Source organism: Aquila chrysaetos, chromosome 10 (genome assembly GCF_900496995.4).
Source record: "Aquila chrysaetos chrysaetos chromosome 10, bAquChr1.4, whole genome shotgun sequence".
NCBI classification, from domain to species: domain Eukaryota; kingdom Metazoa; phylum Chordata; class Aves; order Accipitriformes; family Accipitridae; genus Aquila; species Aquila chrysaetos.
The window spans coordinates 27,692,279-27,709,701 of record NC_044013.1 but is presented as its reverse complement, the minus strand read 5'-3'; the positions used below and the strand labels follow the sequence as shown (position 1 = coordinate 27,709,701).

The following is a 17,423-nucleotide window of genomic DNA, read 5'->3' as shown; positions in this document are numbered from 1 at the left end:
TAATTAATCTTAACACAAGTTGAGGAAAAATGAAGCAGCAGCACAAAACCAGTTATCTAGAATGCTTCACTGTTATTTCATAATGAATTTAGACCTGTTCGTGTAAGTATCAATCATTTCAACTAATCAGCAGAATTCTCCAAGGCATATAAAAATCAAAGGTAGCCAAATGTAAAAATTATTTACTAAACCAAATATTGACAAAACTTAATGACCAGACTGTTGGTGTACTACCAACTTAAAAGATTTGTTTGAACAGCTGTATTACCGTAGATATGAGAACAACATGCACTTGCCAGCAGCTATTTTTTTCACTGAAGAAAACAGCAGCTGTGCTGGGTCAGACCACAGGTTCATCTGCCCAACAGGGCTTATAGATGTAGGGAAAAGCATAAGAACAGGGCAAAAATACACTGATACTTCCAAGTTACTCTCCCAGACCCTTAAGACCCTAGCATATTTCCTCTCTTATGAATGTGTCTGCCTAAACCAGAAAGTTATATACCTACATCACCTTGCAGCAGTGTTTCTCAAGGGTTAGTTATTCACTGCAAAAAAAGAATAATTGTGTTGTTTTAAAGTTGCCAATTGCTAGATCTATTTGATGTGACCTAATTCTTATGGAGGATGAGAAAACAAACTTCAAACCCCTATTTGTATTTTCCATGCTTCCGTCTGGTCACCTCCTTTCAGGTAGAATAAACCTACTCTGTGCCATGTGGCTTGCACAGAAATACTTCCATGTCTTTATCTTTACTCACTCTTGTCACACATCTCTTACCGGTTTCTGAAGTCTACTATATTCTTCTCTGAGCCTGAGAAATCTCAGATGCTTTTCCTGAGTCTTAATAACTAGTTCACCAGCATCTGTGCACTGCCCACAGTCTAGTTTCACACAAAACATTCCCTGTACAAGCAAGGCTGGCCTGCGAGACTCCTTTCCACATTCAGTCTTACTCCTGTTTCTTGCTACAACATACTGCCCCTTCAGCTGTACCACTGCAACTGTTTCTGAACTGTACTATAAATATTACCAGTGAACCCATCTGGACTAAAAAAAAGGGGGAGTGGAGGGGAGACATCTGCAGGAATATCTTTCAATTTTCTTTCTGCTTCTTTTAAACTATTATTTAATTGATTTTTGCAGCACTACCTTAAAACCATAGCATCAGTGCAGCTCATCTCCCTTCTGATACATTTTGTCTCTTCATACAAAAAGAATTGTGAGGCACATGCTATGTCCTTGAGCACTAAGGGCCCACTCTGTCCTATCTAGTATAGTACTTGTATTTTCAACCCAGAATCATAATGCAATTCACAGAAAAATAAAGAGAAGCAGCTGATCTCAAGACTCACGGACCAGACTTGAGGCAATGCAGAGTCTTTAGTGGCAGCGGTAGATAAAGAAAGCAGCAAAATCAGAGCGAAGGTTCTGAGCAGGGATAGCAGGCAAAGACTGCCTCCTGTGTCGTCTGGACCTAGCAGAGGATTGACAAAGCTTTAACTAAAATTTTGAATGTTTGGGTAGGATTCATTTTACCTAACTTCACATGCACAGCCTGTGTAGTCACACAAGGTAGTCGCTCCCTTTATACTCAACATAGTGTATATGTGTGTGCACACATACAGTCAATATATTGTCAGTGGATTTGTCAGCATAATTCACCTGTCCAGAGCAGGTATGCACAGTGAGACGAGATGGCTTCTTCTTAAAAATGCTCATGATTACACTAAGTAGATCTCCACTGATTGTGTGAGGAGCTTAGGGTGACAAGTACGTACAGGCACCTGACCTGTCAGCATCAGTACAGAGTCACACAAATTGTATTCACTAATCCCTAAAAATGAGAGGGGTATTTTCAGTGTATCAAAATCAAAATAACACCCACAGATCTTCATCATTCAACTCCTCATGCACATTTGGCATGCTTGTTGGTAAATTTTTTTAGAGATTACAGTTTAAGGCAACAGGAGATAATGAAGCCAGACTACATATGCTACAACAGTTGGAACTTAATCAAACTGTTGACTTTTGATGTAACAGAAAAGAGCTATAAAAACTGAAAACACTAGGATGAAAAAAAAAAATTATACACATCAGACCTAAAATAGAGACAAGTATCAACTGAACCAAGAAAAATCAGCAGTAATCCAAACACCAGGAAAAAGGCTGAATACAAGTGAAAAAGAAATCAAACAGGCAATAGTGTAGCAAATGGTGCAACAAGCAATCATTGCCAGAAAAGGAATTATTTTGCATAAACATGCACAGAGAGAAAGACTCCTATTAAAAACAAAGATTTCTAACCAACAGTGTGCAGGTTACAGAAAACCCTCCAGAATGATTTTATCCTATTAGCAGCCTCCATGCAGTCACCCCATTTTCAAGAGCTTCTCAGACATAAGCAAAGAGCAAACTCAGGGGAACAACCCACATATGGTCACCATCTTGCCAGAGATATCCTGCCCTGCCCACTCGCTGTCATCTGTCCCAAACACAGAATTGATATTGCAGTGAAGGCACATGTGGTGACAGGAGGAGGGAAGGACCAGTTAGCCTTTTTGCAAGGAGGTAGCTACAAGTGGGCTCCATCCACCAGAAGAATTCATCCCCACAAGAGTCTTGTTGCCTACTTCTGCAAAACACTTAAGAAAGATGGTAGGAGTAGACTGCATGAGTCGTTCTGGTGGTACCCATCTGCTTCCAGAAGATTTTTACCTTCAGATGCAGCAGAGAGCATGGATTTACTATAGGAAATGTGCACTTGCATGCTGTGCATGAAAAACATGATAAATTCAGCATTCCTGGGAAGCACAAGATCTACAGTACGTGCGCTACAGCACTCTGCCCAGGTGCAGGAAATCCATGCTTTTGGGATTCACCAAATTCAATGGACGTGCAGAAGGAAAAGGCTCCCTTGACAACAAGGTTATAAAGCACAACAAATGAGAAACTGCACAAAAAACTCTGTAGCTTCTCATCTTCTTTACCAGATTGGAGTACAGCAAGGAGTATTAGAACTAAATTTTAAGTAAAAAATTATCTAGCTCAGTTACATAAAACCTCAAGATTACTCCAGTAACACCCACATGACCCCCTTTCACTCCCTGCTGTCAAAAACCAGCTATTCATGCATATACACATACATATATATGTACATATATAGAGATATATATACACATAGATGCACCACATCTCTGGGTCAGTTGGTGTAACAGGTCCATACAAGTACACGTTACAAAAATGAGACTCTTAAGCATTTTTTTTAATCTGAAAACGCTTCTATTCTTACAAGAACTGAGTGAAACATCAAGGTCTTCTGCAAATGGCAGATGATGTATAGCACAAATACATAGTCAGTACAGAGATTTTCAAAAGCCCATAACAGCTTTCAAGAGAATCTCACAGAAATTAACTCTCTGGTGAATCTGTTTTAAGAACTACCATGCAGCATAATTTGAAGAATATGCCAAACAGGAAACTCTATAGAAATAAGGAACTTATAGCAAGCAAGCAGCAGAATAGATCCATAGTCTGAGTAAACAACTTAAAATCAATCACAGAGACTTGCAGATATATTGTCCTTCACATCTCAAAGTCTGCTAAAACATAAATAGGAACATTTTATAGTATTGAAGAGAAACAGCAGCTCAGATTGCCAGTAAAAGCGAAAGTCTGATGCAATGAATGAAATAATGAAGCTAGTTATCTTATTACCTCCTGGAGGCTTTACAGCTATGAATCCATTTCATACTCCTTCAATGCAAGAACATTACTACATTTAGGACCATTAAGCACTGGAGGAACCCGAGGGACTAACTGCAGATGATACCTTGCCAGCTCATGTAAATTAGCACAGTCCCACTAAATATTAACGAAAGTTTATTTCAAAAAAAGCTATTTCACAATTTAAATTAAGTAACAATCTGGCAGCAGGGCTACTAACACAAAGTGAAAACAAATGACGTTATATACAAAGTGCATGTTCAAGGGTAGTCAACTGTAAACCAAGGCAAATCAAATATAAAGAACATTTAAATAATTTGCCATTTCATACAACTGATCCTGGACATGCTTCATTTGCAGTAAATATGACAGAAAAAAAAATGACTCTAGAATGGGTGCACAGCATGTTTACATTAAAGGTAGGAAAAAAAACCAAAATCAAAGCTTATAGTATATCTTCTGCCAAAAACCCGAAGTTACTTAAATGAAATTCGAAGCTTGTTAAAACAAAAGAGGAATGCACAGTGAAATTAAAGATTTTAATTATCTGTATAAAGAACAGCCTAAAGAGAAGATAAAAGCTAGAAAATATGCTTTAACAGACAGTGAGAAGAACTTAGAGCACACTGAAAATAGGAACACAGGGAAAGAAAGGCAAGAAGTGAAAGGCCTATAATGCTCTGTGTGAAAGTTTTTTTTAAGCGAATCTGTGCAGGGTTTTCTTAAAAAGAATAGAAGTCTTTTAAGGTTAAATTTTGTGAAGCCTGAAGTAATTACACAGACAGTTACTGAGGAGAAGGTAGTTCCTAACACGTCAAAGTATGTGCAATTTAAGACTGTGCATTAGACCTGAAGATGACTGGTTGCATTCCAAATTGCAGGCAGTAAGTCTAATATACACTCATTGAAAAACCTAGTATAAAGTTGATAAGTAAGAATTGTAGATTGAGAAGCTGCCACTTATTCTTTTTCCTCGAAAGATGGTCATTTTAAATTACGAAGGAGTTCACACTTTGCTAACCCCTAGCAAGCACTTTCTGAAAAGCCTTCTTTCAAATGGATTAAAATCACACGAACTACTGAGGACGAGCACTCTTGCCACAGCAGATCTGCACTGCTCAGAGCTGCATTTCCTCGCCTGAGTCCTCAGAAACGATGGGTGGACCATCCAACGGCCTCATACCAAGTAGATTTTCTACTGTGGTACAGAATTTTTGTAGGTGCTAATCTCTCACAATTTCCAAGGGGCTGTGTCTGTTTAAGCTGGGCCAATCATGGGCACAAATGGTTCTGAGATGCTACAAAGCATCAAAACTACTCATATACGTTGAACATGAGAATTAAAAAATCCTTAGAGGAGTGCAGAGACAAAATCAATTATTCCAGTAAGAGACCCCCATCAATTTATTAAAAGACACAATTTAAGTTCCTTTGCTAGCGCAATCTGTAAAGGGTTCACAGATCAGCCCAGACACAAAAAAATGATGACATTCTGGAGAGCAAGAGACTTCTCCAGCGGTAAGTGTAATGGGTATTTTCAGGTACAAATGCTTTGACACACTGCACTACTGGCACATGTGTTCATATTAACAGGAAAATCATCCTACATCTTATTACATCACAAAGGAAAAGAAGTCTTGTGTGACGACTGCAGAAAAATTCATTTGGTATTAAGGGATACCCTTCTAATTAATTAATGGTTCATCTGATGGCTAAATTGTTCCTGGTATAACAAGTGTGAAAACATGTACCTAGTTTTGATTTTGTTTTTCTTTTAATTCAGTAGCATACAACCAAAAGCAAAGCAAGATTAGGCTGCAGAAGAAATCCATCTAGCAGTATGAAAATGAAATACTAGTTTAAATATCAATAATAGTTGCAGTTATTTTACCCTGTAAACTTTAGAGAATGCATGCTTAAACTCCTAAGGAGTTTTTGAGACACTTTGGGGAAACCCAAAGTTATTATCCATCCTTCAAGTCAGAGAATACAGCATTGTTAAAATACAACAAAGGACAATTAAACTAAAACATGCCTTTAATACAGAAACCATGGATAATACTTAATATCGTATGTCTGTATATTGTTAATCTTCAAAGACCTTCACTCCCAGAAATAGCTGAGGCAGACTCAGAGACACTATCCAGCAAAGAGGACTTCTAGTAGGGAGAAGAGTGAAACTCAGGGAAGAGAAAGCCATTGAGGCTACTTAGAAGACAGACACCATATTCACCCTGAGCTGCAAACAGTCACAGGTAGGGAGAATTCCAAAATACATTTTTGCCTTCTTACTCTCTTTCTTAATTGCCGTTGTCAGAGACAGGATATTGGACTTTTGGTGTGATCCAGTTACAGCTGCTCTGATGTTTTTAAGCTCAGTTATATATGTAAAAACATATATGTAATTCCTCCTAACTAAGGTAGATATGGTGATGGTTATACAGTCATTCTAATCAAGAGTAAGTCTGAGCTGCTGCCAGAAATGAGCTGAATCAGGGAGCTGATCCAGCTGAAAAAAATCCACCAGCATATCAGGTTCCAGTTAAATCCATTTCTTGGTGTGACTAAAAAACACACAAGAAAAGTGTAAAAAACCATCAGCTGTAGGTGTGGGAAAAGGTGGGACCAATCTTTTCAACAGCAGCCTCGGTTTATGCAGGATTAAAGCACGCACGTAACAATTCTTTCTAACCAGAACCACTGGAAGGACTAAGGAACATTGGGATTACCTATACTGCATAATGATTACGTGATTAAAATAATTGTGAGATAGAATTCCAGGGAGTTGAGAGAAGTAAGCAAAGCAAAGCTTAATCCATGCACAATGTGTTAGGAACCAGCTAATAAAACTGAGCAGTCACTGCGGCTTGCTCTACTATCAACTTCCTTCCCTGGGAGAAGTCAGCCAAAGGAGCAGCCTCACTCTCTGGGGAGGGGGGGATGACCAGATGCCTTCTGCAAGGCCAGTGCCACCTCCTGCTCCACATTCACCAGCCCAGCTCCCCGCTGCAATGACCAAGGTACCTGTGACTGCCAGGACAAGGAAGCAGTTACTGCAGCAGGACCTGAGGAGGAACGATGATGTTCACAACTTTGGCTCTGCCTCTACAGTTGTTAAGGTTGGTCCCCCGCAACTTCTACTTAACTGAAACCAATACCACTATACCTATAAACAAATGTGGGTTGTAAAAGCAGCTCTTGGCTTAATACAGGAATGGGTGTAATTCCATGGTCTGAGCTATGCAGGCAGGTAGTATACAGACCATAATGGTCTATTTTTGTCCTAAATGCTATGAAAATACAAAAATTACTGAAATTATATAGGATATGCCATATTAACAAGATGCATGAAGACATATCAGCTCTTTGGAAGAACTGACTATATTGCATTTCTTGTACAGATCATCAAATCTCAAAGTGACAGAAAAAGATACTGGACGTACTAGGAATTTCAATCAGAAAATAATTTCAGATACAGATGTTGATGACTAAACATCATCCAAACCCGATACATTATGATAAAAGGAACTGGCAACCACACCAGTAAAGATGCTACCACTGAAAGAACAAAAAACGACCACTGCTGAAAGTGGTGAGAGTGTTTCCTTTACCTCTTTCATATTATTTCCAACAGATCAAACATGTAATTACAAGGATGCATACCCTTTACTTTTGCACCTCAGCCTGCAATAGACAGGTGGATAAATACTGAAAAATCAGTATAATATTGAAAATAATATTGAAAATATTGTTAACATTTCAGAAATATTTTAAATTAATATTAATGAAAGATTTTTAATCCTATCAGATAGGCAACTGAAGGGAAAAAAGGTCTCATGATGTTCCTGCTCTGATACTCAAACTTTCTAGCCAGTGTAGTACTGTGAGCAAGAATCACAACTTGCCAATATGAGCCCCGTAGGTGCAAAGATGACAAAAATCTGAGGAACTGAAGCACAAGAAACAAAAAAACCTTCCTCTCATGACAGGGTAAGCACTGCTACAAATACAGCTTTACTTGAACAGGGAGGGAACCTTAAAGGACTCAAATCCATGCGTGCAAAGGTGTGCAGACAAGAACAGTGAGGAACCACATACATTCTCAATTTCTGGAGAGACAAAAAAGAACTGGTGGCACAATGAAAAATTCCATTTCAACATACTAGAAAGCTTTCTTTCGATACATATCCTAAAATGCTTGTTGGTATATAATGGAGTCATATTTACTCTGAACCATGTCTAACCGACACCAAGATTACTTTTATTACTGAGCATAAGCAGAGGGGTCAAATATTTTTTTCAAAATCAGCACCTAATCTGTAGTGAACTGCTAACTTCAGTTAAGGGTAACTGGTAATACACATAACATTACAGAGTAATCAAGCTGTAGATCTGTTCATGTTTTGGTATTTAACTCCTCTTATGATTACTGATTATTCTCTCTGATGTTCTGGGGGAGGCAGAAATCCCCTTTGCACACAAGAAAGCAGAACACTTTTATGCTTAGTTTGACCAACACAGAAGTACAAACTTCATTAGAGCTTATTGGTCATAATTTACTTATGAGAAATTTTCAGACTGAGGCCTAAACAAAATCTGACATCATCACACGCTCTTTATTTCACTGCCGGCTTAACGCCAGGGTCAGAGACCAATGCAGAAGTGCCTATGAAGACTGAAGCTACAAGTCAGCCTCTGTACTGGGGGCTCAGCTGGAGTAGTGGAGGTTCACCCACACCCTTCATTCCCATCAGTGTAAATTCAAGCAGTTCAGCACATGAGAAATGGTGATATAGTCTGTTCTGCCTGTGGAGGTTTAGGGTGGGGAAATAGAGTGGGTATAGCTGTCTCCATAAAATCATTCAAGGAAAAAATAAATAAATGAAAGAGACAAATGATAAAAAGTGGAAGAGTATCATGTTTGCCTAAGAAAAAAAAACAGAGCCTGAAAAAGCTCTATGAACAGCCTTAATGGACTAACAAAACGTACCTGCAGAAAACATGAGCAGCAGGTCACATCATGCTTCATACACAGAGAGCTGCTGACAGAAAAACTTCTGAAGCAACTAGCTACAAAAGGTTACAGAGCAAATTAAAAAACGGTGACAACAATCTGATACGAACTCAATGTGGGTATCAAATTGATTTATATAGTTCAAATGAGACCTAACTGACACAACTAGCACTTTGTAAGAGAGGCAAAGATTTATATGCAAGGAGCAGCTCTGAAATTATGTATACTTGAAATACAAAATATTAACCTAACCTTGTTTCCCTGGAAGAATCAAACAGCAATAAGCTTGAAGAGAAGTAGTAAATGAATCCTGCTATGAGAATGAAAATAGAGGACAAACTTAAATTTGAATTCAGCTACAGACCTCCATGAGTTGGCAATGCAAAGCCAGAAAAAACTAACAACTGAAATGCATCCTGAGAGCAAACAGCAGGAGCAGATAAATCAGAAATGAAAGCATGTGATTCCTGTGTAATCTCAGAATCTATCGATTTAATTTTTCTGGGTTTTCATTGCTGGAAGCAAACTTAACAGCACTATAGAAAAACGTTGGTTCATATTACAGGGAAAGAACTAAATATTGAGAAATAATAGGTTCTAACAAATATAAATATATGGCACTTGTCTGAAAATTCACAGTACTGACAAAATTGCTAAAATTGGCCACAAAAAACCTGCAATGAAACTATGAAAAACAAAAATGCCAAGTATTCCTAATTGCCACATCAAAATCCCTAAGCTATTATGGAAAAAGAAAAGTATAAAGACTCTAATAAGTTTGGTTTACAGAACATTGGTTTCACATGAGATTGTAGTCCAGAAGTGCAAGTTAAAAAATATTAAATCACATTTTAATTTCAGCGTCTTTCCCACTACAGGGTGTCTTTCTTTTTGGGGGCAATATTTTTACCAGTAGTAAAAATTCCAAAGGTGCACAAGTGACACATACTCTTGAAATTACAGCTCAAGTAATTTATGGCTGTTTGCATCCCAGGCCTATTTGCTTATCATTTCTCCACTGCTTAAAATGTGCTATTTCTTTCTCATATATGTACGCTGGACACATTTTAAGCATATGCATGCACATGTATATATGCACATGTATATATATACAAATATACAGACACAGACCCACCTATATATGCATATACAAACACTAAATTTCTCAAAACAATTCCTTTATATTTGAATTCCAAAGGTTTCTTAATACAAACATGCAGACAATTTCTTTTTAGAATTTCATCTGCAGAAGACTTCTGATGGCATCTCTTTTGAAATACATGAAATGTATCAAAGTCAATTCCACACACACAGAGTCATCAAATATCAAAGCAATCACTCATTCCTTTTAATTTGGCTCCTGCAAATATCAATAGCTCTAAGACAAAAATACTACATAAAGCATATTTATTGTATGTTCTGTACCACAGTAAAACCAGAAAATAGACTCCAGATGTTTCCTCAAATCCTGCCAAAAACAAAATTTGAAAAAGCGTTGAAAACCGAGCAAAGTTGGAAGCCCTGACTTAAAACGTTTAGGAAGAAGAGGCACAAGGAATCTGTAGCTTTGTTAGGAGTAAATTTGTTCTGTCTTCACCTATTAGATAAGAAGGGTCAATCCTGAATAACTGTAAATACAGCAACTATGAAGAATAAAAATTCTCATTTTCTTCCTGTTTATTACTTCTTTAAAATTACATCTCAGACCTTCCACAGATTTGAGACGGAGAGAAAATTTTCAACAGCTTTCACTCATTTGGAAGGCTAGATCCCTTTGGGAGTTAATTAGACTTAGCTTCTAGCTACACTAAAAGTAATACTGAAAATGGGACTTGGCCCCTAATGTTCGTAATTTGTAATTTCCTCATGTTAGGTAGCACCACAAAGTCAAAACAAAGTAACTGATATTGCATGAGTCCTGTTTTGTTGAAACGCAAAGTAAAGGAGGTTTGCTCAAACAATCCTTCAGTAGGAATGACTGTAGGCTTTGCACTGCACCAGATGAAGTGTTTTGGGCCCATTGTTTCTCCTTTGAGTGCCAAAAACAATAGCTACAGCACAGTAGCTTACTAAAAGCATATAAGTACTGTCAAAACCAACCATCTATAGAGGTTCTTGAGGTGGGGACTCATCTGGCCCAATAGATCCTGTAAGACCTCTGAAATTGATCCAAACATAAAGGAGTAAGAAACGCTTCCAGAGGCAACTCACTACAACTATCTTAGATACTTATTTTACAATGAAAAATTCGCCTTCAGGATGTGTCCATCTTTGTCCCTCAGACACAGAGGAAGTCTAGGCAACTAGTTTAGCGTTCATCTGCTGCTCTGGTGGGGACAGCAAGAAGAATGCAAGCTGCAGTGCAAAGTACTCAAAACTGCTTGTGTCAGCAGGTATTTTTGAAAAAACAAGCAAACAAAAAAAACCTTGGATCCATCACTAATATCATATATTTTTTCCTCATATAAAACTTATTACCAGATATTCTTTAATGGACTGCTTAATACTAACATGTATTTTCAATTTGGAAGTAATGAACAAAATAATTGGTAATTTTAAATACATGACTTTCTGATCTGTCTCTTGTCTTTCAGAAGTATCAACTCAACCAAAGCACATTCTGTCCCTTACTTTATCATACACAGACAGCCTATTGGACCAATACAGGTTATGAAAAAATAAAATTGTTTACAAAAGTGTAGCTTAGACCGAACTCCTACAGTCAGGATATACTGAATTATGAAGGGATAACACAGTTAGTTATTTTACCTGCATAGCACTCTTTCCCAGCTTAACCACCTCAAACAAAGTGACAGGGTCCCCTTCTCCATTCTGCTGAGGGTGGCCATTAGCTCTTCCACGACTTGCTCCTCTAGCTCCAGATTCAGAACGACCCTTGTCTGCTGGAGACTTCCGAGGTTTCTTAGTGGCAGACTGGGCAAAGAAAACCAGCAGAATGAAAATTTATTATAGCTATATCTGAAATCACTCACTGTATCTTTATAAATTATACATAAATATTACACACACATTTATACACTTCAACATGTATATACACACAAGTATCACAGAATGAGCCAGGCTGGAAGGGATCTCAGGAGGTCTCCAGCCTGACCTCCTGCTCAGAGCAGGGTCAGCTATGAAATTCAACCAAGTTGCTTAGGTCTTTATCCAGTCAGGTACATGTATTTTTATTTATCAGTAGTTGTTGAGGAACAACTTAAAAGCCACCGTCATGTCAAGGTAAGCAGTGGTGAATTTCCAACACTGAGTACCAGTTCACATGAATACCCGTATTAGCCTTATTCAACACAAACCGATACTTGACAACATGACTAAAACTAGATAAATAGTAGCAAATTACAGACAGGACAGCAAAAGTGTTTTATGCTGGCACAGAAAAACTTTTAGAATAACTAATGATCTTTGGAAGACAGTAAGTTATTAAAAATACACTTTTGTTAATGTTCATTTTTCTGTATTTTAATTTTTATACAACTTTTATAAGAAACTGTGTACATAAAAAGTCAGCTCTTCAACTCAACTCAAATTGAGTCACTGAATTGATAAAGCCAGATTTAGTAGATCATCATAATAGCCCCTTGCTTCAAAATTTTATGAGTTAAAACATTTTCCCTGTGAATCTAAATTATTTAGTGTAGATTTTCTCTAGATTTTTCAAACTTATAATCAGGTGGTATAGATCCCACTTGCGAGAAGTAACCTAGTGAACAGTTTGCTCTTAATTTAAGTCACCTTATGCAAAAAAAAAAAAAAAGTTTCTGGGGAAAATAACATAAGATTCCTGCTATGATCTTACTTCCATATTCTATTCTTTCTCCCTACTGTGAGGCAGACAAAAGCATAAGCTGCCACTTTCCACAGAACAATGAACCTATTTTGAGGAATTATGTTAAAGAAAACAACATGCAAGCAACTCAAAGATTACATTTAGGACAATATCCTCATGGTACCATTTCCTTGAGCATACTGTCAGCCAGTTTCCATTAAAGCTTTTAGTAAAGAACATGAAGTCAACATTTCTGGTTGCATCTTCCAATTGCAGACACATTTAAAAATCTTCCTGCAGAGCAAAGGGATCTAATTTCTGGAAGAGAGCTGGTAGAAGACAGACCTGCAGTCTAGCTTCCCCCTTACTTCAAGAGATCACTGCTGGTGGGGCCAGAGAGCTAAAGAAAAGGGCAAGGCAGAGTGCAACTGCAACTGCCTCTTGCAAATATTCAATTGAGGACTTGCATACAAATGCAAGCTAGAAAGCTTAAAATAATGGTACAATCTCTGTGAAAACATTTTTGGATAACATCTGCACTTATGATTAAAAGAATATGTGTTCTCCCTCAATGAATTTTTAAACATGTGCAAAGCTGCCTTTATCAGCAAGAAAGCTATCAATACATTAAATGTTTGAGCTCTACTGAGCTCCAGAGACACATGATCACGATTTCATAAAATGGCAAAGAATCAGAAGTAAATTGACTCTTTTGAGATATGTAATCCATGTGCTTATTCAATCTGGGTGACAGTAAGCCATAAGCACTTCAACTAGCTACAAGTACTGCTAAATGAAAGCAGGAACGCAAGTTGATGCCCTCACAGAAGCTAATGCGAGCCCCTCTATACCCAGTTTTTCTCAACATGTCATTCAAAGGGAGACATTAAACACCGCAAGGATGAAGTGAAAGCAAGTAGGAGATGGACATGAAATGCACACATCCAAAGACACCTCGTTACTGGAAAGCAATGAGAAAAGCCACCTACACTGGCATGAGTACTATGGACCAGCGTGCACATGGCCAAAATGAGTAATCACAAGACATGTAAATGCTCAATTTAAACTCCACCTTTGTTAGGTATCCTAGGGAAAGGGGGGTGCTTTGACCAAGACTCATAGTTTGAATTAGAAGGGTGAGAATGCCAGCGAGCTCTCAGAAGAGGTACAGAAATAATCAACAGATGTACTTTTGACAGAATTACTGGACAAACCCCAATTCTTCAAGTCCAAGTAAATATCTCAATACCCCAGACCTGAATTAACACCAGATACAGTACTGAGTCTACTTGAATAAAGGTTCTCTCTGGTACAGATTTTGTTTTGACAATGAGAACATCTCTCACAGCGCAGAAACCAAGTCTTTCATTTAACAAAAGCCATTCTGCATCCAAGCTGGAGTAGCTAAATCCAGGTGCAGGATCTGCATGGAATCCTGCCTCAAGAGACAAAACAAGCAGGCAAAGGATCCACCACTGAGAAACTGAAAAAAATCCAAAACTAGAACTTTCTGAGTTAGGCAAGGATTAACATTATCTTCAGGTGGAGAGGCACTGGAGGACAGGTGTCCACCAGACTTCCACTGCAGAGCACTTCAAGCCCCTAGGTGTCTGACTGGAAGCCCAAACTCAATCCCACTCCAGAGTGCAAATATGAAAGCAAGTCATACGTAGGTCCTCCAGCCTCGAGAAACTGCCTGGTACTCTAATTACAAAGTCTTGCAAGTGCAAGGCACAGAAGTGAGGAACTGGCATTATCTTATTCATTAACATACAACATTACAATGCTGTTGTCAGACATTACTTGTATGTAGTGTCCCTGAATTTACAGCAAGAGACTTTGCAGGCCATCTTGACAGATACAAGCTTCGTACAGGTTCCCACCTCTGAGTACAAAGTTGAATAGGTAACCCCATTTCAAGAGGAAAATTTTTCACAATGAGAACAATCAGCCATTGGACTAATCTCCCCAGGGAATTGGTAGATTCCCCAACATTGAACACTTTTAAGATTCAGCTGGACAGGGTGCTGGGCCATCTTGTCTAGACCATGCTTTTGCCAAGAAAGGTTGGACTAGATGATCCTTGAGGCCCCTTCCAACCTGCTAGTCTATGATTCAATCCCAGGATGGAGACATCCAACACCACTGAAGCAAGTGAAGGAAAAGCACGGACTGGTACATCCATAGAAATGCAGAAAGGACTCCTTCATGACACAGAATATCTGTGGAATATCTGCAGACGCAGGGTGCTCTTGGAAGTGGAGCTGCAAAGTCAAGCTACAAATCTAGAAATTATGTTTGGCATAAGCCCTGCATCCCAAAAGAGAGATGCCTGCATTAACTGGAAAGGGTGGTCCTTCAGCTCAACACAAAAAACCCCTGTCCTCTAATGCCATGAAGACCTTCCACACAGAAACAGCCCTGCCCAAGGATGAATGTGGCTCCAGTAAACCTGTCAGACTATCACTCACAGGTGTAAAATGTGATATTTCCTAAGATCAGAGTGAATTTGTAGCAAGTCTACTCTTGTGAGGATCCACCAAATGGTCATCAAGATACAGGAAAAATAGAACCTCTGCTTCCTAATAGGAACAACAATTGTGGTTATTGCTTGCACCTTTACAGTCAGAAATTTTCTGCCTCTACCTAAAGCTCCCTTAAATTGACAGTCATGCATGGGTTTTGGGTTTGGTTTTTTTTTTCTTTTTTAAGTGTCAGTCTGTCAGAATCGTGAGGCAGGTAAGAACTGAATGTTTTCCAGACTCAACACTGACTTTTCTCCCATTTATGAAAGGGATCTCTGAGAAGTCATGGAAAAGGCAAGCTAGTTAGCAATACTGTATCTAAATGTATTCATAAATCCTTCTAACAACTTCCGCAGTCCAGGCACCTGCTGCAATGGCAGAGTCGACACTGAGGTGAATTAGGACTACCAGAGGGAGGGATAAAGCAGCATGACAAGGTAAGAAAGCTTGAGGCTTTTTAATTACACACCAAGAAAGGTGCTCTTTGGAGCTGTGAGGCTGCTGCAGTTAAATCTGTGCTTCTACTCTGAGACAGTCAGACTGGTGGCAGTGTCAAAATGGACGGAGCTGCCAAATGAAAACAGAAGTTACTAATGATTTTTCAGATGTGTGCAGTAGATTCAACTGAAAACAACTGAAGCTGAGGATTTATACACACCAGTATTAGGAAATTCAGATGTTCCAGAACGTGCCACAGAAGCAACTCTAAAATGGTCATATTGATGACCTCATAGTTTACCTGTTGCTTTAAGGCTTAAACTAAGGCAAACAGGCAACAAAATACTTACCTTGACTGTAATTAAACTAAAATGATGACAATTCAGATTTTTGTAATAAATTAGCTAGATAGTACTTTTCCTTTCATGTTTTTAAAATGATTGTGAAAAAAAAAGTGACCCACATTTGTAAAATCAATACAATGAAAGTTAATTCACACTACAAAAAAAAAAAAAAAGTGAAAGCGTCTTGACATTTTCCATTAACATTCCCCAAGTTGATCCGATGCATTTCACAAAGAAATAAAGACAGTAAAAGTGTTACAGGTCAGTAACCACCTAACTCACCGCCTTAAATGACAGCCTCTATATGCATTCATACTGTAAGTAATTTAAAGCAATACCTCACTTCCCAAGATAGCGGGAAGAAACTTTTTAACCTTCCACTTGAGTAAGACTGAAGAACTTGCCTCTCAAAGGCATCATCCTCTTGAGAGGCCTCTGCATTATAACCTCATGTTAAGCGGAAGAGTGGTCATGTCTGAGCTCTTTCTGAATTAATCCCGATTAAAAACAAAAAAGGCTACTGCACACTTCGTAACATCATCATGATTATCTAGGGAGAAGTTCTTGGATTCAAATTTTCAAAAAAGTCCCTCGGACTTTTTTCGCCATAGAAACAAACAAGGTGCTCCCTGTGAAAAGCCTCACCCTGCAAATAAATACAGATGCAGCTCTCCTAACATCCAGCACATACCGAGCTGCTTCAACTGTAGCACATGCAGTTTAGAGCAAAAAAAGCAGAGGCAGAGTTGAGGGGTGGTGTTGCTTTTTTCATCATCGTCATTTTAAAACCTAGCAAGAGTTCTAAAAGTCATCTTAAAGAATCAAGAGAGTCTGCTATAAATGCTTGAATCACTTCAATTATTCTAGCTGAGGCAACTGCTACCAAAAAAAGACTACTTCCACAGAAAAATGAAGAGTAGATTAGATTGCCAAAAATACAAGGACCATCCCATCAAAAGCTTAAAAGGAAAACTTCTAATGCCATTAGGATTTCGCCACCAGGAAGCTACAAGTGGCAGGACAGAGAAGTCTTCACATACTGGCTGTACGTACATTGCATTTCCACAGAACTGCAGAAAGACTCGCTTCAGTTTTAAGGGACAGACCTAAAATATCAGGGAAGCAAGAAACAGACACTGATGTAAGTGACACCAAACCACAAACCTCGCTTACTATGAAAAGAAATTCTTCCAAGAGGATTCCTTCCTACTGTTAATCAGGACGCGTATGATTTGGAACTAGAAGGAAAACTCAATCCCCTGCAGTATCTAACATCCATGCTACAAGACTAAGTAAGGCTAAGAGTCTGCTGCAAAGTTAAAATTTCATATATGAATGCAAAGATAAGGTATTGTGGTCTGTCTCCTCCATACCAAAATATACAAAAGGACCTGAAAGCAAAACTGTACAGTCTGCACTGGGGACAAAAGGATCAGAAGTGCCTTGTTCCATCTTGCCTTAATAGAAGAATCTGAGGAGTTGGAGAAAGGCATGCTGCGGCCCTGAGCATGGGATGAGAGAGACAGCAGCAGAGATCTCAGAATTGCCATCTCTGGAACAGAAAGACTGACATTTCTTCTTGTCC

At 38.5% G+C, this 17,423-nt stretch overlaps 1 protein-coding gene across 8 annotated transcripts in view; it reads right to left on the bottom strand.

The window, feature by feature from the left end:
• STAG1 (stromal antigen 1) overlaps window positions 1-17,423 on the bottom strand; it is a 205,132-nt gene that overhangs the window by 131,605 nt on the left and 56,104 nt on the right. For 5 of the 8 annotated variants that reach the window (XM_041126677.1, XM_041126678.1, XM_041126675.1 and 2 more), the window contains one exon: window positions 11,511-11,690. In XM_041126677.1, coding sequence (XP_040982611.1) covers window positions 11,511-11,690 — 180 coding nt within the window. Of the gene's footprint in view, window positions 1-3,718; window positions 3,804-11,510; window positions 11,691-17,423 lie in introns of those variants that run through there. The other 3 variants (XM_041126680.1, XM_030027661.2, XM_041126679.1) reach the window with 2 other exon arrangements.